The following is a 22,341-nucleotide window of genomic DNA, read 5'->3' as shown; positions in this document are numbered from 1 at the left end:
GATGAGGATCTCAGTCTTGTCCGAGTTCAGTTTGAGGCAGCTCTTCTACATCCGGTTGGCGATGGCATGCAGTCCGTCGTGGAGATTGGTCTTTGCAGTGGAGGGGTCCTTGGTGAGTGAGAGGATCAGCTGGGTGTCGTCTGCGTAGGAGACGATGTTGAGGCTGTGAGATCGGGAGATGTTGGTGAGCGGAGCCATGTAGATGTTAAAAAGAGTTGGGCTGAGAGAGGATCCTTTGGGAACGCCGCAGATGGTCTTGATGGCTTCAGACAGGAAAGGAGGGAGGTGGACTCTCTGAGTTCTACCGGAGAGGAAGGATGTAATCCAGTCCAGGGCCTTGTGGCGGATCCCAGTGTCATAGAGACGTGTGCGGCGGGTGTGGTGACAGACGGTGTTGAAGGCTGCCGAGAGGTCTAGGAGGATGAGGGCAGCGGTTTCGCCTTTGTAGAGCATGGTCCTGATGTCGTCGGTTGCGGCGATGAGTGCGGTCTCGTGCTGTGGTTCTTACGGAATCTGGATTTGGAGATGTCTAGCATGTTGTTGTCCTCCAGGAAGAGGGTCAGTTGGCCGTTGACGATCTTCTCAATGACCTTCGCCGGGAAGGGAAGGAGGGAGATGGGCCGGTAGTTCTTGAGGTCTCCAGAGTCTGCTTTGTTTTTTTTTAGCAGAGCGTTGACTTCAGCATGTTTCCAACTCTCCGGGAAGGTGGCGGCCTCGAGAAGCTGTTGATGATCATACGGAGTTGGGGGGCGATGATGTGGCTTGCTTTGTTGCAGACATGGTGGGGGCAGGGTTCAGAGGGTGATCCGGAGTGGATGGTGCTCATGGTATTGGTGGTGTCCTCGTTGTTAGTGTGGGTCCAGGAGAGCAAGAGGTTGGTGCAGCTGGGTGCGTAGGGGTTAGTGGTGGCTGTGGTGGTCGTGGGGGTCGAGGAGTTGAAGCTGCCGTGGATGTCCGTTGGCTCTGTTGCCCTGCGGGTGACTGCATTTTGCCTGATTACACCAGAAAAGGAGAGCACTGCAGTGTGTGGCTGGTGTACCTGAGCTTTTGGCCACTACTTTATTTTTTGTGCCAAAATTGTCTTTGGATGTTGCAAATCCTTGCAAAAATTAATAATAATAAAGAATAGCACATTCCACCAGGCCAGACATACTGGCTTTGCTAATGCTTGATTTGTATTTAGTACTCCGTGAGAACGCATGTGGTTCCTTGCTCTCTCCCCTGCTTGTTCCTGTCCTTCCACCCCTGTACTCTTCCTATTCACTCCCCTCACTTTCCAACACTCCATGCTACCCATCCTGCTCCCATCCACTCTTCATCCTGCTGCCTGTTTTCTATATATATTTTTATTTCTACAAGGGTCTGGGTTTTGCTGATAGCTAATGAGTTGCTTGCTTTCTTTTAACGCTCTCACCTGCACTTCTTTTACTTTTATTTACCGTTTAATTTTGCGTCCTAACACAGCTGTACTTGGTACTCATGCAGAGGCGCTGTGATGCGCACAGCAGCGGCCATCTTGGAATTGTTTTTCTTTAATAGAAAAACAATTGCCTACAATTGCACATGTATCATGGCGCATGCATTCTCATGCAAAAAATAAAACAGCATTGGCAAAGCCAAAAGCTCGGTCTATGCCAACAGCTATGTCAATGCCTGCTTAATTTGATGATGATTAGTCTGATTTTGTAGAGTGAAGTGGTGCTTATCCAGAGCTCATCATCCCTCAGATCCATCTCTCCATGTGTACCTGTGCTCATGGACAAGGCACTGGATAACTGCATCCAATGGACAGTATCAACAAGGCTATTCTGTGGTTGACCAATGAAGACCATGACATGATCTAGATTCTGACAATTCCTTTAAAATGACAATTTGCCTTAAAGTTCTTTGATGAAATTTTTAGTTCATTACAGAACATGAGAAATATAAATATTAAATATATACAGGCATTCCTAGAGGTTTCACTACACATATATGAGAACAAAAAAGACAAGGTTACTCATGAAACAAAGAATGAGTCTGCATTTCTGATATGTTTCCATTCTTAGGATTCCAAATCTTACCTTCTCTGCAGACTCTTTAATGAACGTCAGTGCTTTGGGGATGTCTTGTTTCACACCTTGACCCTTTAACAATAACACAATGTGTTCATTACTGACCATCACATTTCATGATCCTTAAATAGACACTACAGGAAGCGTTTCTTACTGTATGATGACTGATAGTTAAATAAATAATGCAGAGTATATTTAAAGAGAATGGAGATTGTTGCCAAAGGACAAAAGCCAAAGCAATCTAGTTTTTATTTTACAAAAGTTTCGATCATGTAAAGCCCCTTTTAAATACTACCAAGATAGGACAAGGCACTCAGAAAGGATTAAACCACTGCTTTCTGCTAGGAGGAACATGAGACGAATGGAAGCCAACAAAACCCTATAAATCGCTCTTTGGGTCTGATTCTCAAAAATTGGTACATGAGTAGGTGTGCTTTACTCTGGTATTACTCATGGCTTACTCATGAATTTCAGGAGTAAGTAAGGAGTACTTGTAATTTACTGTAGGCTTACTTCTGGACTTCAGGAGTAATACAAAATTAGGTACAGACAAAATCCTTGTGAAGCGGGCCTTTTGTGAACTAGTTAAAAAATGCTCATACCTGTTGAATGGTTCTGACGTCTAACCGCATATTTTAGCAAAGAAATTTGGAAAAAAGCAATGCAGAACCACCATACGAAAAAAATACCTATCAAATAACCCTTCGACCCTCTCTCTGGATGGCAACACGAGGCATTGTGCATCTGAGTGAGTGATAAAATGTAAGACATCTTGGGCCCAATTTACAAAGGAAAACTTAGACCTAAAGTCTAAGTTTGGACCTGAAGTCTCAGTTTAGACCTGAAGTCTAAAGGTCTGATTCACAAAGGAAAACTTAGACCTGAAGTCTAGGTTTGGACCTGAAGTCTAAGGGCCTGATTCACAAAGGTAAACTCAGACTTCAGGTCTAAACATAGACTTCACATCTAAACTTAGACTTCAGGTCTAAGTTCACCTTTGTGCATTGGGCCCTGAAGCTTCAGGTCTACACTTAAACTTTAAATCTAAACTTAGACTTCAGGTTTAGGTTTAACTGTGTGAATTGGGCCCCATGTCTAATCAATTGCACATGAAACCACTCACTAATTACATAACAGTAAGCAAGCATGATCAATACCAAAGCTGCTGACCTCTCTGTAACATACAGTAAGAGACATTGTGCCACCATTGTTCTATTCATGCAAAATAGTGAAGCAGAACATACGTCTGCTTCACCCGTTACATAATGATATTAATTAAACAATGTGAACACCATGCTGTGGGTCAGTAGTATGAACCTCATCAGGGTGCCAACAAACAGCTACAACCATCTCTAGCCAGATGCTAAAAAGTGGACAGTTATCTTAGTGCTATGTATAAACAGCATACTAACATGGAGCGTGTCAAGGGCTGAGAGGGCCGCAGACATTCCTGCCCTGGAAACCTTGCTTAAAGTTGGGTAAGCCTTCAAGGCTGTGGCATTTTTATCCTTGCAAGACATATCTTGGTAGATGTATTAAGTGTAAAATATGTTGATACTATACATTTTGCAAGAACTCAGGTTGCTAACAAGGATCAAAGGATCAACGGATGTTGGACAAGGAGGTCACCCGGGTGCTTCTTTTGCGCTATTTACTTGTAAAACCAGAGGGAATACACAATTTCCATAGGACTATGCTTATGGGATTGAGGAGATCAGTACAGCACCAATGAACATCTTCACTTCAAGGTTTGGCCATTTAATCCTTGGGCCATTGCCAAGCCTGGAAGCAATGGTGCCAGCTGGTGTCAACTAAGATAACAGATCTGACTGTATAAACATCAGATTAATTGATAATATCCCAAACTATACTGCCACCGAGACACATTCTTAGTTTTAAATAGTTATTGTTGGAAAATGGGTTATTGGTAGGGCAGGTAGGTACCTACACCTAGCAACAAGCCACAAACCTCCACAAAAGTACAGTTAGGTCTCAGTAAATTAATCCCAGCTCTACCCTTGGTAGCTTGGCATCGAGCGTCAAGGCTTAACTTAGGAGACAAAGTGTAAAGCATTCAAATATCACACAACAGTAATTAAATAAAACACAGGAAACAGTTTAAAAATCCAAAACCAATTTATAAAAATAGCTTATATTTTTATCTTTAAAATGACACAAAAACGATTAAAATCGGTTCAGGGGAACCGGAGATATGAATTTTTAAAGTATTATTATTTTCTAGCGCATAGAAACAAAAAGCGCCAATCGGGTCATCTGGTTGCACCAGGACCGGGACAAAGTCAAACTTTCAGGCCGACCGCGATGGAGCCCTGCTCGGCTACAGGTCGCGGGAAGCCTCGGTTAAAAAGTTACCTTCTGACTTAGTCTTTATTTTGAAGTTTTTCTTCACCGGGACGAACCTGCCAGTTGGATCCGACCTCCTGGAGCCCTTGTCCGGATACGCGAAGTCGGTTTCCTCGGTGGTGATTTTTACCTTCGGACTTAGTCGTTTTTTCGAGATGAAAATCCTTCGACCGGGGTAAACCTGGATCTTGATCCGACGTCCGTGGAGCCCTTCTCGGATACGATGGCTGGAAGGTCCCGGTCAACTTTTTACGTTCGGACTTAGTCTCTTTTTCGGATGTTTTTCTTTACCGGGACGAACCACGAAGTCAGGCCGGGTCGCGGTTGAGGCAAGCCGGCTAGAATTTCCGCGTCGGGTCGGTCACTTTATGGAGCTTTTTTCCAAAAATTCTCCAATCTTTTCCAAACTTCTGGGGCTTCACCCAGATGTTCTTTTAAGGTTCTTTTGGGGTCCACAGCTCACCCCAAGGGTCCAGAAGTTCTGTGATGGTCCTTGGGAAGTGCGGACTTCAACTCCCAGAATACACCTGGCGCAAACTCCTTTTTGGCCACTGCACAGTGGTCAGCTGGTCACTTTTTCAGGAGTTGGTACAGGGGACTCTGGTTAGCAATTTTTCACCTGTAGCAAACAGGGAGTCCCTCCTTGAACCAGTGGAAGCCAGGCAAAGTCCTTCTTGTGGTGAAGCCCAAGTGTGCAGCTGGTGCAGTTTTTCTGAGTGCAGGGTCCAGGTGCAGGCCAGGGGTCCAGCAGGGCAGTCCTTCTTCTTCTTGTAGTTCTTTCTTCTTGAAATTTGGTGGGGATCTGAGGCGTGGGTGCAGGTCTGCCAGTTTTATCCTTGCTCCTGGGTGAAAAGCAGGGGGGCCCTGGTCCTCCAATCAGGGACAGGGTCGTCCCCCTGTGATGACCACTTCCTGGGAAGTGTGGCAAAAATCCATCCCAGAAGGCAACAGTCTCTAAAAATCCAAAATGGATGAATCTGATTTTTAGAGGAGAGATCTGGCTGAGCCCACCCACTGGTGTGGCTAAAAATCATAAACACACCCCTCTCCTGCCCTCTCCTAATCTAATCAAGGGGGCACCTAGCTGTCTGGGGTTGCAGGATGTGGGGGTGTTGCTGGGTGCTCCAGATGTCCTTCTCTGCCTTTGAAGACCAGTTTGGCAGCCCTCCCCCTTCCTGCTTCCCCATCTGCTGAGGGGAGATTCTCTCCCCCAAGCACATTCCTTTGTGTGAAGTCAGGCCACTTCACACCTCATTAAAGTAGCCTGGCAGAAGCTGCTGCAGGCTGGCCAATCAGAGCACAGGAGCAAAAACAATGCAGAGCTGAAATTGGCAACTTTTTAGGTAAAGTCTAAACTTTTTACCTGCACTAGTTATATTAAATCCAACAACTGGAAGTTGTGGGATTTATTATAACAATCAATTTGATACCAAATTCTTGGTATGTAACATTTAAGGAGACTTTAAAATTTAAAATAAAGTCTGCCCATTCTAGCCTATGAAGGCCATTTACTTCAATGAGGGAAAAACGAATTTGGCTGTTTTTACCTCACCAGGGCTTATAAATCTATTTTTATAAAGTCCCTGCTTATAGTTACATGGCACCCAGCCCTAGGGGCACATAGGGCACACCTTAGGGGTGACTTATATGTAAAAATAAGGTAGTTTAAGACTTTGGAAGTACCTTTAATTCCAAAGTCGAATTTGCATATAACTTTAATTTAAAAGCAGCCAGCAAGGCAGGCTTACTTTTAAAATGACACTGGGCACCTCAGCAATGCACCTAGGTGTGCACCACCTATGCTGTGGTCCCTAAACCTACATGCCCTACCATATACTAGGGACTTATAGGTAGGTTAACTTAGCCAATTATAATTAGCCTAATTTGCATATCCATTTTACACAGAGCACAGGCCCTGGGACTGGTTAGCAGTACCCAGGGCACCAGCAGAGTCAGGAAAACACCAGCATAAAGTGGAAAATGGGGGCAAAAAGTTAGGGGGCCTCTGCAATCAGCCCCAGTTTCTCACACAACCCCCCCCCAGCCCACACGCCCAGGAGACTCAGCCCAATCCTGGGAGAGTCTTCCTGGCTTGTTAGGCGAGGAAGACAGTGAAGAAAACTGGCTGTCCCTTTGCAGGGCCTACTCTGCCTTATATCCTCCTGTCAGGGTCACTCCCTCTGGGTAGTGAAGCCATCCCAACAGTAAAAGGACCCAACTCAAACTGAAACTTCCCTCTAGGGGGGTTTTCCTCCTCTCTCTCTGCCAACTTGGGTAGTGAGGTGCCCACCTCCCCTACTCCAAACTTTGCTAGGGCAACACCTAGCTTACCTAAAGAGGTCACCCAACACTTGAGCAACCCCACCATGACCAATAGGGTCAGGGGGCCTACTTTGCTATTGGCCCTGGGGTCTGCCTCCCAGGCCAAGTACAGTGCTGCCAGGAAGGCTAGCACCCAGCAGAGGCTACTGACAGCTGTCAGTACCCAGAACCACACCCTAAGCTCTCCACTGACAGGTGGCTGAGCTGCTTTAGGGGCATCTTTGGGGTCCTGGCACCCCTCTTGCTGTCTTGAGTGGGGGGCTACCACCTCCTGTGGCAGACACCCTCCTTCCACTCTCCCTTCTGTCAGTGCAGGGGCAACACCTTGCATCTGGACAGCTGCCTGACTACTCAGGACTTCCTTGGGGTCAGGGGAGGCCTCACCAGTGCCAACTCTGGGCTCCCCCCTTACTGGGGCAGAGGGCCCTTGGCTCCCTGGAACTCTCTTTAAGAGTGACCTACCCTTCCTTTTCTTCTTTCCTTTTCTTGGGGACCCCTGTCTCCTAACTGTAGGGACTGACTCCCCAGGACTTTGGGTTGGGGGGGCGCCCTGGGCGACCACCCCATCTGTGACCAGACTCACCTCTGGGAGGTCATTGCCCAGGATACAATCTAGGGGGAGGTCAGCACTGACTACCACCCTAATCCAGTCAAGGATACCCTCCCTCTCTAGGGGCACTATGGCTACAGGTTTGGAGGTGACCTCCCCTGTGGCTATCCTGACTTTCTTTGTCTTTCCTGGGACATACATGTCTGGGGTCACTAACCGGTCACTCACTACAGTGTGACTGGCACAGGTGTCTCTCAGGCCAGTGGTAGGGATCCCATTCACTTGAATGTGGTGGAAGTGCCTACTCCCACCCTCAGGGATCACCAGCTTACCATCTGGTCCTGTCTCCCAGCACAACGCTAGGAGGACTTCATCATCTGAGGAATCCTCCTCTATGGCTACACTGGACAGCCCAGTGCTAACCACCTTCTTTGGACAGGCTGCATCTCCTCTGAAGTGACCTGTCTGCTGACAGTCAAAGCAAGCCCTACTGTCCAAGAGCTTTTTTAACCCTGGGTCTCCCTGTCTCTGCATGTCAGAGTGGGAGTGGGATTTACTCTCCTCCTTCTTAGGGTTCTGGGGTACAGAGGGAGTCTCTGTGGTGGGCTTACCACCTCCCTCCTTAGGTTTTTGGGGACCTGTCCCCCCCTTCTTGGAGTCTCCCCCCTGGGACTTGACAACCACCCTGGTTCTCAACCACTCATCAGCTGCCTCCCCTAGCTCTCTAGGGTTGGTCAGCTTAGAGTCCACTAGATGCTGGCGTAACCTTTCTTGGATACAATTGGTCAAGATGTGCTCTCTCATGATCAGATTGTATAACCCCTCATAAGTATTTACTTTGTTGCCAATAATCCAGCCCTCTAGTGCCTTTAGTGAGGTGTCCACAAAGTCAACCCAAGACTGGGTACTGACCTTCTGGGTGTCCCTGAACTTCATTCTATATTGCTCTGGGGTCAGACCAAACTTCTTGACTAAGCACCTCTTCATACTAGGGTATGAATCTGCTTCCTCCCCCCTTAAGGTCAGAAGCCTATCCCTCCCTGAGTTGGGGACCAACTCCCACAAAAGGGAACCCCAGTATTGAGGCTTAACCCTTCTCATTTGGAGTGCCCTCTCAAAGGCCCCTAGCCACTTATCTATGTCATCCCCCTCTACATAAGCAGGAACCACCCCCTTGGGTAATCTGGGGCAAACTCCCCCACCCATGGACACCTCAGCTTCTTTATCGCTGCTTCCATCTCTTTTCTCTTTGTATGCCCACTTTTTCTTTTCTAGGGCCAGCTTCTCTGCTTCCAAAGCTATGTAGGCTAGCTGGGCTTCCAGCTCTCTTTCCCTGATGGATGGGTTCTCTCCTCCTGAAAGGACCCTCTTCCTACCACTAGCTTTGGGTCTGCCCCTAGTGACTGTATCCAGTGAGGACCGTTCCTCCTCTTCCTCACTTGGGGTCTGATGCCTTCCCTCCCCTGAGTGGTTAGAGTTAGCATCTTCCTCTTTTTCTTCCCCCTCTGGAGCTTCCTCTGTCTCTACATCTTGGGCCTCAGCCCATGCTGTCAGGGATTTAATCAGGATTTGCTTCCTGAGATCAGGGGTTGCAGGCAACCCTCTCTCAATACACAACCCCCTAAGCTGGACTACTGTCAGTGTGGGTAGGCTAGCCAGATCAAGCTCCATGGTTCCCTAGTTTTGTGTCAACAAAAACTTTTTGCAAAAATTGGAAACAAGAATTTAGAAAAAATTACAAAAATTCAATAATTGAAATTAATCCAAATTAATTAAAAAAAAAAAATTAAAATTAAAAATTAAAAACAATTTTTGCACTAGGACAATTTAAAGGATTTTTAATTTGTTTTATCTAAAACTGTAACGTGATATTGAACACAAGTACAGGATCCCACCGCTGCCACCAATTATGTTGGAAAATGGGTTATTGGTAGGGCAGGTAGGTACCTACACCTAGCAACAAGCCACAAACCTCCACAAAAGTACAGTTAGGTCTCAGTAAATTAATCCCAGCTCTACCCTTGGTAGCTTGGCATCGAGCGTCAAGGCTTAACTTAGGAGACAAAGTGTAAAGCATTCAAATATCACACAACAGTAATTAAATAAAACACAGGAAACAGTTTAAAAATCCAAAACCAATTTATAAAAATAGCTTATATTTTTATCTTTAAAATGACACAAAAACGATTAAAATCGGTTCAGGGGAACCGGAGATATGAATTTTTAAAGTATTATTATTTTCTAGCGCATAGAAACAAAAAGCGCCAATCGGGTCATCTGGTTGCACCAGGACCGGGACAAAGTCAAACTTTCAGGCCGACCGCGATGGAGCCCTGCTCGGCTACAGGTCGCGGGAAGCCTCGGTTAAAAAGTTACCTTCTGACTTAGTCTTTATTTTGAAGTTTTTCTTCACCGGGACGAACCTGCCAGTTGGATCCGACCTCCTGGAGCCCTTGTCCGGATACGCGAAGTCGGTTTCCTCGGTGGTGATTTTTACCTTCGGACTTAGTCGTTTTTTCGAGATGAAAATCCTTCGACCGGGGTAAACCTGGATCTTGATCCGACGTCCGTGGAGCCCTTCTCGGATACGATGGCTGGAAGGTCCCGGTCAACTTTTTACGTTCGGACTTAGTCTCTTTTTCGGATGTTTTTCTTTACCGGGACGAACCACGAAGTCAGGCCGGGTCGCGGTTGAGGCAAGCCGGCTAGAATTTCCGCGTCGGGTCGGTCACTTTATGGAGCTTTTTTCCAAAAATTCTCCAATCTTTTCCAAACTTCTGGGGCTTCACCCAGATGTTCTTTTAAGGTTCTTTTGGGGTCCACAGCTCACCCCAAGGGTCCAGAAGTTCTGTGATGGTCCTTGGGAAGTGCGGACTTCAACTCCCAGAATACACCTGGCGCAAACTCCTTTTTGGCCACTGCACAGTGGTCAGCTGGTCACTTTTTCAGGAGTTGGTGCAGGGGACTCTGGTTAGCAATTTTTCACCTGTAGCAAACAGGGAGTCCCTCCTTGAACCAGTGGAAGCCAGGCAAAGTCCTTCTTGTGGTGAAGCCCAAGTGTGCAGCTGGTGCAGTTTTTCTGAGTGCAGGGTCCAGGTGCAGGCCAGGGGTCCAGCAGGGCAGTCCTTCTTCTTCTTGTAGTTCTTTCTTCTTGAAATTTGGTGGGGATCTGAGGCATGGGTGCAGGTCTGCCAGTTTTATCCTTGCTCCTGGGTGAAAAGCAGGGGGGCCCTGGTCCTCCAATCAGGGACAGGGTCGTCCCCCTGTGATGACCACTTCCTGGGAAGTGTGGCAAAAATCCATCCCAGAAGGCAACAGTCTCTAAAAATCCAAAATGGATAAATCTGATTTTTAGAGGAGAGATCTGGCTGAGCCCACCCACTGGTGTGGCTAAAAATCATAAACACACCCCTCTCCTGCCCTCTCCTAATCTAATCAAGGGGGCACCTAGCTGTCTGGGGTTGCAGGATGTGGGGGTGTTGCTGGGTGCTCCAGATGTCCTTCTCTGCCTTTGAAGACCAGTTTGGCAGCCCTCCCCCTTCCTGCTTCCCCATCTGCTGAGGGGAGATTCTCTCCCCCAAGCACATTCCTTTGTGTGAAGTCAGGCCACTTCACACCTCATTAAAGTAGCCTGGCAGAAGCTGCTGCAGGCTGGCCAATCAGAGCACAGGAGCAAAAACAATGCAGAGCTGAAATTGGCAACTTTTTAGGTAAAGTCTAAACTTTTTACCTGCACTAGTTATATTAAATCCAACAACTGGAAGTTGTGGGATTTATTATAACAATCAATTTGATACCAAATTCTTGGTATGTAACATTTAAGGAGACTTTAAAATTTAAAATAAAGTCTGCCCATTCTAGCCTATGAAGGCCATTTACTTCAATGAGGGAAAAACGAATTTGGCTGTTTTTACCTCACCAGGGCTTATAAATCTATTTTTATAAAGTCCCTGCTTATAGTTACATGGCACCCAGCCCTAGGGGCACATAGGGCACACCTTAGGGGTGACTTATATGTAAAAATAAGGTAGTTTAAGACTTTGGAAGTACCTTTAATTCCAAAGTCGAATTTGCATATAACTTTAATTTAAAAGCAGCCAGCAAGGCAGGCTTACTTTTAAAATGACACTGGGCACCTCAGCAATGCACCTAGGTGTGCACCACCTATGCTGTGGTCCCTAAACCTACATGCCCTACCATATACTAGGGACTTATAGGTAGGTTAACTTAGCCAATTATAATTAGCCTAATTTGCATATCCATTTTACACAGAGCACAGGCCCTGGGACTGGTTAGCAGTACCCAGGGCACCAGCAGAGTCAGGAAAACACCAGCATAAAGTGGAAAATGGGGGCAAAAAGTTAGGGGGCCTCTGCAATCAGCCCCAGTTTCTCACAGTTATCTTATCCAGTCCTCCATTGTGAATAAAATAGAATAATTGTAAAGCTCAAATCTCAAATCACGTGCATTGCATTGTAAAGAGAAGCTTGTAAAATTGCTACAGACCAATGCAGATGTTTCTAAGTGATTCATCCTTCAATATGGGCCAATATGTATAACTATATAAAATTGCAACTGACTAAATGTAATCATCAAATTATGTATCAGAACACAGAAGCACATTCTCACGGTGGTGCCCAAAAATATTATCCTAGTCATGATCCAACACTTTATATATCGTTATCTCTCAGATTCACAAAGCATATCCTGTGTCATTTGAACAAAGGACAAATCTTTGAAAAACGAGTTTACATGATGGCCATGGGACAGGATTCAAAGAGAAGGTCCACACCGAATAGCATCCACAGTCAAGGCAAGTGCTCACCCGCAGCAGAACCACTCCGTAATCGTACATGAGAACGGGATCCTTCAGCTTCGTCGCACCCCTCTCATAAAACTTCACAGCTGCCTTGAGGTTGGAAGAGATGCCCTGCTGACCCCAGAACAGCATCCTGCTGACTGCGTGCTGAAAAATGACATAATACAAGTAACTCTTGGACTAACAGCTGCAACCAGTATGTGTTCAGTGTAGGTAGGGAGGAAGGCCATATTGTACTACTAAATACAGACTTAGGCTGGCATTGAGGGCCCAATAAATGTGAAGTAACCAATACCACATGAATAGGTTGGAGTAACATAAGGATGGGTCTCATTAGGAAAGCTACATTCATCTCATACGTAACACCTTACTAACACCTAATCCCGCTAAATATTCTCAAATAGTCATATTATCTAATCTGATAAAAGATAAAAGATAGCACATGAGCTAAAAAACTGCTTTGACGTCCCTTCATCACATCAGTGGTTTGCCTGCTTACCTGTTCAGTCACTTCTATAACTTGAAACTAAGCTAAGGACATGTCCTGCTTGATACAGAAAATTATGACACTCCAAATCTAAAATTTGGATCTAAATCTTTACAAAATATGTCAACCTATCTACAGGCCTTGGACAGCCCTCCAACTAAGGAGCATTTCCTTTCTGCCTTCACAGAGATTCATACCGAAGCAAATTATTCACTCTTCCAGTTATGGAATCCATTATTATAAATGTCATTTAGGGCTAGACGGGGTAACATCTGTTACATGTGACTATATTAGGGCACCCTTGCACAGACTTTGTCCACCTGACCTTAAGGGTTATGAAAGCAGTGGAGAAAGAATAAGTAAACATGGATCTGAGTTTGACGACTTAGTCCCTCAGCAGCAAATACAAAGAAGCTTCAGGGCTAAGGGTGGGACAAAGGTTCAATTCCGTAATGATATAAGTGGCCAAGGGATGCATGATGTTACTTCCCCTACCAATGTCATTTTGGTGAATTTAATTTCATGGCCGTCCTCAAATCTTCACATATTGATCACTTCCACCTAAGTACATCCCTGAATTCAAAAGACTTCACTTGGACTGCAACAGTCTCACCAGATCACCATATAAAGGTATTTTGGTCATATCAATATGTTGCCCTCTGGTCTAGCTATCCTGCGTACTAAAGTTGAGAGCACTTCATGAGCAGCGACTTCAAGTATAAATCACTAATCGCGGAATTCACTGACCGAAAAAATCCTGAAATTAGCACCTGTATAATTACTATTAGGTTTGGGAAATATTTATCACTCTTTGGAAACTTACAAAGATGGAAGTGATTTTGGATGTCTGCAACACTTGAAGATTTTCAGTACTTAAATATATACTCATATATGCAATTCCTCAGGCAGATATGCAATACAAAGTGAATTTGCATACTAATTTTTAGTTCGTTTTTCCTAGGAGTAACTCTTCCAGTACATCCCTATTAATTTTGGACATTGTCCCTCCACATTTCCACGCTGGAAAATCACTTATTCATGCTTTTGTGCAGAGTAAAGCTGAGTGACTTCCCATGGTAGTAAACTTCTGAAAAGTGTTGGTAAATACTATGAATGTATGAGTTTGCAATTGTTACATTAACTGTTGCTGGTGGACCGACTACAAATAACCACCCAACCACCCTTCCTCTAGGACAGACTTTAGCGCTGGAGGCACCCATGTGACAATCTTTTTTGGTGCCTCCCCAGTGACCTCCTATTTGGACTCTATGACTACCACCCAGCAAAAGCGCCCCTGATCTTTCCACAGCCCCTCTCTCACATACATATCATTTGTTTTTAAAGCGCTTATAGAGGCTGGCTTCACTAATCCACTCAGCTATCCACATAAAATACAGATCTGTTCTTTGCAGCAGGCATATTAACTCTCTGCGCTACTTTATGGCAAGTAAAAACTGCCACTACACAAATCTCTGATCTCTCTCTCTCTCTAGTAGGAAGATTAATCACAAAAGTTATCTTGACACTTATTTCTGCCTGAAAGCTGGATGCACAAGGAACTCTGAAGCAGGTGCTTTTCAATCATAAGTTATTGGTAAACGAAGCATCTCCCCCAAGGTCAGTGCCCTCCCTCCAGGTCCGCTCCACCCTAAAGCCGGCCCTTCCTCCCTCACCCTGAATTTGGGAATACAGAATGTCCATCATTCAGGTAGAACTTCGGAACACTAACAGACCATGTGCCAGAGTAAAATCCTCCTGAATCTGTGTATTAGGAACAAAACCTCACCCTTGTCCATCTGTTCTTTTATGGGCACCTGAATGCATTAATATTTACATTATACATGCATAGCATAGCCAGCTAACTCTACCAGATTTCTTACATGCGCTGCAGAGACACCCTGTCTGGCCTGGTATCTCAGCCATAAGAAGAGGTCCTCATTCTCCTTCGTTTGCTGTTTCAGGACATCATCATCGATCAGACGGATGGACTCCACATATGCCTGAAGGAGAACTAAGATTGAATTAACTTAGAAATAGAGCAATACATGGAAACTAATATGTAAGATATAATTCTTCCCAACCTACCCATACCTGCACTGAGGCAATGAACACAATGCATAAAGAATTAGCTATCCATTGCAGATATTCTATAACCTAAACTTGAAAACACCCACAAGTGATAGTGCCAATCTAACAAATCATAAACTTATTAAACACAGAACATTTTGTGACAGACTAAGCATGGATATCACAATTCAATGTATAAATCATTCTTACATCACTGTAAATAAGGCAACAGGAGGGCATTGTACATAACACATATTCAGTAGCTTCTTGGCAGCCCATGTGCCACAATTGAACATCTAATGCCAAGAACATCCTTCTCAACTGTGCAGAGAGGTGCCTTCTAATGATGATAGATGATGCTTTTGACTTAATCATCTGCTGTTTTTGGAATCCAGCTAAATAACGGTACTAATGCATTTGTAATAATCCATATGAGCAGCTTTTAGAACAAGAGCGGCCACAATGGTAACAGATGTGAAGCCCTATATATAGACATGGCTGATATGTGCTGCATATATATTTTCTACTTTTACATTTTACATTAGCAGAATTTGTAGTATTTTTCTTTGCCATAATGTCATTTCTAAAGGTTCAAGAAAGATGACCCTCAAGTGCCAACACATTTCTCTTTCCTGGACGTCATAGCCACAACCCACATACATAAAGAAGAGATATCCCATAAATCTTGGATTTAGGGGAGATTTATATGATGACACAAATCCATCATGTATCCTAGCAGGATTTCTTTAATTTCTTTTTGATAACTAAATGGTTATATTGAGTACCTTGCATCTATCTATCCGTCTGTGTGTGTGTGTGTGTGTGTGTGTGTGTGTATACACACACACACACACACATAGCTATATTTTTTGTCATTGAACAAAACAAAGATTGCAGGGATGTCATAGTTAGGCTGTACAAAAACATAGAAATTCAGCAGTTATAGCAAGTAGGTAGTTATAGTTAGGACCAACTTTTCCCATAGACAGAGCAGTTTTTTTTTGCTAATAACGTTGACGCCGGTTGTCAAATGTTCAGGAAATTTTGAAAAACAGTTTTCCAATCTCTTTAGCTGCTGTGTGGAAAGTTTTGGGGTGATTCTTCAAGCAGGGGTCGAGAAAAGGAGCGGTCTTAAAAAGTTTTTTCCCCATGCAAAGTCTATGGGGATTTTGCATTTTAAACATGACTACAGCCCAAACCGCTGAACGGATTTACAACACATTTGGCAGAAACCTAGATATTTGTCCCAAAAGAGCTCTTTTTGTTTGGTGCAAATCTGTTCAGTAGTTTTGGAGCTATTAAAGAAATACAATTTTGCATAGCTAGGGACACTGATCCCGGGGGTTCTGAGGATCGGGGGGGCTAAAGCAAGGCCCTGATTGCTTGGTGCAACCTGAGAGAAAAGCTGCAACTGCTATTTTGTTTATCAGCTTGACTGGGGAGGGAGGGAATAAAAACATGAATACTGACATAAGGGATTAGGTTAGAGGCAACTGACCCATGGAGGCGTTTCTGAGGGACCCCTCATGGGCAAAAAGTTGCACAATTTTTTTTTGTTGGCCGATCAGTAGATCGGCGGATCCACTGTGGTGCTCAGCTCGACCTCCAGTGCAAATCTGTGTGAATCAGCAGATCCCAAACCCAATGAAACCAAATATACCCACTCACACACCAACCCCCGGCGAGCACAACCAAAAGCCCTGCGCGTTGTGGAGTTTGGGGCATGCAGGGGGTTTGGCTGTAGGCCAGGCCCTGCATCCAACCACTGCTGCACACGGTCAGAGGCAGTGTGCTGCGGTGGTTGAATTAATGTGTGGTAAATATATGTTACTTTGCTTTTTTTTTTAAACTGAAATTCTCTGAAAAAACAAAGGTTACTGGGAAGTTATAGTTAGGCATTACATTCATAAAACCATCGAATTTCAGCAGTTAGAAACTATAACTCATACAAGAAAGTTACATTCGGCTACGAGTTATAGGGGCATATTTACTAAAAGTTCACTCCACGCAGGGCAAAGTTTCTGCGCTGCATTGCATGGAAAAGAGAGGGCAGAAATGCTTCATATTTACAAAGATATGGTGAATTTATTTTCTCTCCTTGCACTGGTGCACTTCAGGCAGCCTAGAGCCAACCCAGGCACCCTTGCACCGTTGTGCAAGGGTGCCGGCGTGGCAAGTAAAATTGTTTTTGTTGAGGAAAGGATACCTTCTCTCGAGTCATTTTCCTCTTTCTGTGTGTGCTGCAGTTTTCAGTACACATAGAAAGAGGATATAACGAGGAGAAAAATATTTTTCTCCTCGTTATGCCATCCTCTGGAAAGTGTAGCGATTTCATGCAATCCCAGGTTTACAAGCTTTCGTAAATTTGGGACTGCGTGAAATCCATGGGTGGATGCATCGTCTTATTGTGACTTACTTTTATGCTGAGACCTGGCTACTTGGAGCCTCAATTGTGGGTGATGACGACCTATGAATGTGCAGCTTAGGATGTGTAGGTCTGATGATATACATGGATAATCACTTGTAACTCTAGGAGAATTGGGACCAAGAAAGATATTGCAGGATGAATGTGAAACATAAAATGTTATTATGCAAAGAATAATTTTTTTTGTTTCTATTTTTATTTCTAATTTTATTTCTATTCGGATCTATGTGTTAACTGTTTGCACTAGAGTATGTTTTCATTGTTTAATCTGACACACGCTAGGACGCTACTATACAACTTGAATGTAATGTACTCCCCGGTCATGTGATCAAGACCGTGCTGGATGAAACGTGTTATCTGGCGGTGGAATAAAGGTATTTGTCTGCAATACCCGCTGGCTTGTGTGGCTCGTTGTTTCACTGAGAGAAGTACGGACTGAAACAGAGTGGTAATACATATATATATATATATATATATATATATATATATATATATATATATATATATATATATATATAATATAAGTTTTGGGGTACTGACTCTGATGGAGGTGGCAGGAGATTTATTAACCAATTACCATACAATAGAAATACAATAATTATACTATGGTGTTTTTCTTATGCATCTTAGGGGCCTATTTAAGAACAATTGAGCTGCAAACAGTGCAGCACCACTTTTCTTACGCCCCTTAGCGCCCCCCCTAATGCCACCATGTGTGAGCCATATTTAAAATACGGTGCACCATGGTGGTAGTTAGGGGACCTGCGTCAGAATTTTTTATGCTAGTCTGGCGCTTTGCAGGATTCACATTAAAAATTCTGACGCTAATCCTTCAAAGCACCCAGAGGCCCATTGCAACCAATGGAAGCCTCATTTTAATGGCTGCTCAGAGCAGGCATTAAAACTGCCAAAAAAATGGAACAAGGAAATCGCTTAGATTTCTTTGTGCCATTTTTTTTGGCCCCTCTAACGGGGGAATGCCCCCTTTGCATACATTATGCCTGGCGCAGGCATAATGTAGCGCAGGAGTTTTAAAGTGGCACAATGCATGCATTGCGCAACTTTGTAAATATGGCGCAGCATTTTTGGCCTTCTAACCCCACATCAGTGTAAAAAAATGATGTTAATGTGGCATTGGAATGGAGCTAGGTGCTCTTAAACATGCCCCTTAGTGTGATATCCTTCAACGTAAACCAAAAAAGGCACACTCGTCAGAGGACCCAATAATATGGTACTACCGGTAAGTCAAGAAAGCAAGCCTTTTTGGTGGGAGGCTAGTTGTAGAAAAGTCTTTATTTTCTGTCTTCAAGGGTGTAGACGTATTCTCTCCTAAACTGACACATTTTTGTTATGGGCATATAAATTGCTTTTGCGACCCAGTTTCTCCTGAGGTTGTATTCCAACATAATGTTTTTACTCCATGTTACAAACCTGCCATGCAAATTTTATGGCACATCAATATTATTTTAGCATACAGAAGAAAAACTGCCTCCCTAGACTTCTTCCACCCTTCATTGAGAGTGTCCTAGCCATTACTCCCCGCCACGACCTTCAACTCTAAAACTACTCCAATCTTTACAAAGTCACTCTAGCAGATTCAGACAACACCACACAAATTAAAATATTTCCCTGCTGTCTCTATAAATGCATTAAGGAATTTCAAACATAAAGTCCCTTGGTCTAACTCCGTATAGCTAATAGTGGATACATACCATCACTCTAAATCTAGGAAAATAAGCCCAACCTCCATGTGACATGTCCCCTGGATTACCACTTTAAGCAAATGTGTTCAACATATCAAGTAGTTGTAAACACCCCTTTTTTTGGTAGAAAGATCTCTGCCTCTGGGTTCCATGACCAAAGTTGTGATAGTCAACTAAGAATATACAACAAAGAAGATATTGTTTCAATCTGCAGAAATCAAACTCTCTTCTCCTCTCATGTCCAACAGCTCTTCCCACCTCAGTCCGGCAAGTTTAATTCCTCATCTTAAATGACTCTACATTGCCTGTGGATCATGCCGCTGACATGCTCTTCGGTCAATATCTTCCACCAATGCAGCTGAGCCTAATGTCATCTCTATCACCTCTAACCTCTCTCTCATGCATCATACAGCCACTCCTTATATTCAACACCCACCTCAACCACCTTTCTCCCCACCCCACCCCGCCCAGCAGATCTTGATTTACAACGCCCCTCTAATCCTTTGGATTCATTTGCAAATCCAGTCGGTACTGCTAGCTTGGACTCTGGAACCCAGTCGAGCAATGCTCTTCCTAACTTCAAATGTGAAACTGTGAAGCAATTACAAGGAAAAGAGCAAATATTTGCAGTGCAGTGCTGAAAATACAGAATGTACATTCAGGATTTCTGAGCTCATCTCACACTGTTCCAGTTTCTTGCTTTATTGCCCCCCTTCTCGCTCTTCAACTACTGAGTAAAACTCTTCTTGCTTTTCATGGCTCAGATAACCCCTGTTAATTTTCAAAGAAAACTGAAAGATGTCAGATTAATACTGAAATTTGCCCACAAATTCCATGCACCATCTTTTTGCACAACAAGTAACAAAATACATAAAAAGATCACATTTTAATGCTATAAACATTGCTTTGAAGTCCGTCCCTGTTTCTACCATCACCAGCCCAATGCACATAAAACTGAATGTCAGATCAGTGTGACTAGCATTGACAAAAACCCTACCAATTCTTCCATCTATGATAAATAACTCATCAGAGTCACCCTCATGAACTATGGGCCAGATGTATCAAACAGTATTACCTATTCTGTGCCTATGGAAAAATGTGTTCATACATATGGCCCTAACACCACACATCCATCACTCCGCTACTATTGGAACATGGTCCTTATATCATTAAACGTACTGAAACTTTGTTTGTTCTCCCGACCCCCTGTCTTCTTACTGAGAGCACTGGCTACAAGATCCTACACTAGGAATGAACCAAGAAAATTGATAGCCTCGTATGCCATTACATCAAAGACTCGGATTCCCATTCTTTCACTACTTTCCAAGTTCTCACAATGAATATAAGGTAGTCCAATTCTACAAGAATGAGACTACAAATTATACAGTATATTATTCACAAGACAAAATAAATTGTTCAGGAAATGATTGACTTTATGACAACTCAGTTCCCGTTGTGATGCTAGTCCATATTTCTATAAAACTTCAACTCCCTTTGGAATAAGACGACTGACCTATATACCTCCATCTGAAATTGTTCCTCCAGAAGAATGATCTAAGACAATATTGCAACTAGTCACTACAAATTAAAATGTACACATTAGTTCTAGTGATGTTCACAAGGAACAACAGGTCAATCTACAATCCTTTCCTGTGGAATGGTTGAATCACATCTTCATCCTCCAACATTCCTGTTTCTGCTGAAGAAGAACTACAAAGTCTTGACTATTGTAGGATAAATAAATTATATTGGCCATGAACACCTGGCCTAAATTTCACTCTATTTAGTTTAACAGACCTTCAAGCTGTGACCCCAGAGATGTATTCATCAGGAAAATGATAAACTCACTGGATTATTAAGCAGCAGCGAGTCATCTGCTAAGGCGAAGGAGTATCGCCCTACCACTCTGAACAGTAGAAAAAGGAAAAATAAATTGATAATAACACAATGTTACTATCATTTTATTTTTCATTGCGAATCAGGTTAGGGTGGGGAAGGGCTGGACTTGAGAAAGAGAGGTATGTGCACTAAAAGTGCGCATGACTGTTTGGTCGGCCGTCTTGGGCCGGTCAAACAGACATGCGCACTTTGCATTTATCCACCCAGCTGTATTGCACAGCCGGGTGAAGAACATGCGCAGGCTCCCACTCCCTGTCTGAGCGCCGGAGCAGGCTGCTCGGACCAATCACAACGTTGCTGTCATGCTGATGTCAGCAGCATCGTGATTGGCTTAGTGAAGTCTGGGAGCCTGTGTACTGCTGGACTGTGCTGCCAGGAAGAGAAGAAGACAGCAGCAGTTCCCAGGTAAGTGACTTTTATTTTATAAATTTATTTATTTGTTTTACTCGAGATTCACTCTACCCCCACCCTACTACTACCATTACAAAGCTGCCGTCACGGTTATTAAGCACACTTGGACTAGCCAAAGCCAATTCTAAAGCCATAAAAAGATGGCATCCTGGTTCAACAAGGACATCAGCAACTGAAAGGTCTTACTTCCAGCTGAATGAAGCAAGAGAAATCCCCCTCCACCCCAGCCCTTGTAAATGTAGACTCTAAAAACAAAACATACAAACTCCTATATTAGATTAAATCTTCATTTTTTTGAACTAAACTCCAGAATGCTATCCAAAGTCTTGCAGAACTTTTCAAGAACTTACAAGATTAATCTCACATCACCGGCTTTATCGCCTAAAGACCCCAATTGCTATGAAATAACATAAAACTTTATTTCCTCTGATTGTGAAGATCAGAACTTGTATTCTCTGCTCTTACACGGAATTGAAACCTCTCATCACTACCAGGAAAGCACCTTTTGTGCCGCCATTGCTCTTCACTCCATAATTTTACTCATTAAAGTTTTCTCCATTTTTTAATTGGTTGTGGGATTCCTATTGTGCTGTGTTTGAACGTTTTAACTGCATTATTACTGCTAAATGCTTTGTGCATTTCCCTAAGTTAAGCCTGTCTGCTCTGTTCCATAGCTAAGCTACTGGGGGAGTGGGAAAGGGGAGGGGTGGTAGCTTGGGCCTAGGTTGAAATTATTGAAACTGTGTCCTACCTCAACAAGGTTGTGGCCTTATTCCTTCTAGTGGACTCACATCCACTCCAATTAATAATACACTTGCTTACACCATTCCTTCTCAACCATTTTATCCCTCCAACTTCTTATTGCATGCAGTTGTTTATCTCATAAGTAAGTATATTCTGTTACTTCCAGGTTAAGAAGTGTATAGCCTCCCTTCTCACTGCAGTATTTCAACTTAGTTATAACCATTTGTGTACCTTTTACCTAGACTTGAACTGAATCTCACATTTATGACAATAGAGTTATAGTCCTATATTATTATATATTTTTCACATTACTGTATAGTTAATCATGTAATGCGACCCGACAATGAAATAAAATAAAATAAAATAAAATGAACATGTCAGATATGAAATAACTAGGTGAGATACCAAGGCATACCGTTATAGAGAAGACCATGGAAGGTTGATATTACACCTTTCTATTTGCTGAGACAACATTTCTGACTGAGTGCTACCCAGC

The 22,341-nt window shown here is 43.6% G+C and overlaps 1 protein-coding gene across 1 annotated transcript in view; it reads right to left on the bottom strand.

Annotated features, from left to right (window-relative positions):
- Positions 1–22,341, bottom strand: part of LOC138249714 (protein sel-1 homolog 3-like) — a 320,950-nt gene that overhangs the window by 134,961 nt on the left and 163,648 nt on the right. The window contains exons 13-15 of the mRNA XM_069203733.1: positions 14,477–14,596; positions 12,116–12,256; positions 2,064–2,126 (exon numbers count right to left, since the gene is read on the bottom strand). Coding sequence (XP_069059834.1) covers positions 2,064–2,126; positions 12,116–12,256; positions 14,477–14,596 — 324 coding nt within the window. The remainder of the gene's footprint in view (positions 1–2,063; positions 2,127–12,115; positions 12,257–14,476; positions 14,597–22,341) is intronic.

This window comes from Pleurodeles waltl, chromosome 8, assembly GCF_031143425.1.
Source record: "Pleurodeles waltl isolate 20211129_DDA chromosome 8, aPleWal1.hap1.20221129, whole genome shotgun sequence".
NCBI lineage: Eukaryota > Metazoa > Chordata > Amphibia > Caudata > Salamandridae > Pleurodeles > Pleurodeles waltl.
This window is presented reverse-complemented; position numbering and strand designations above follow the sequence as displayed.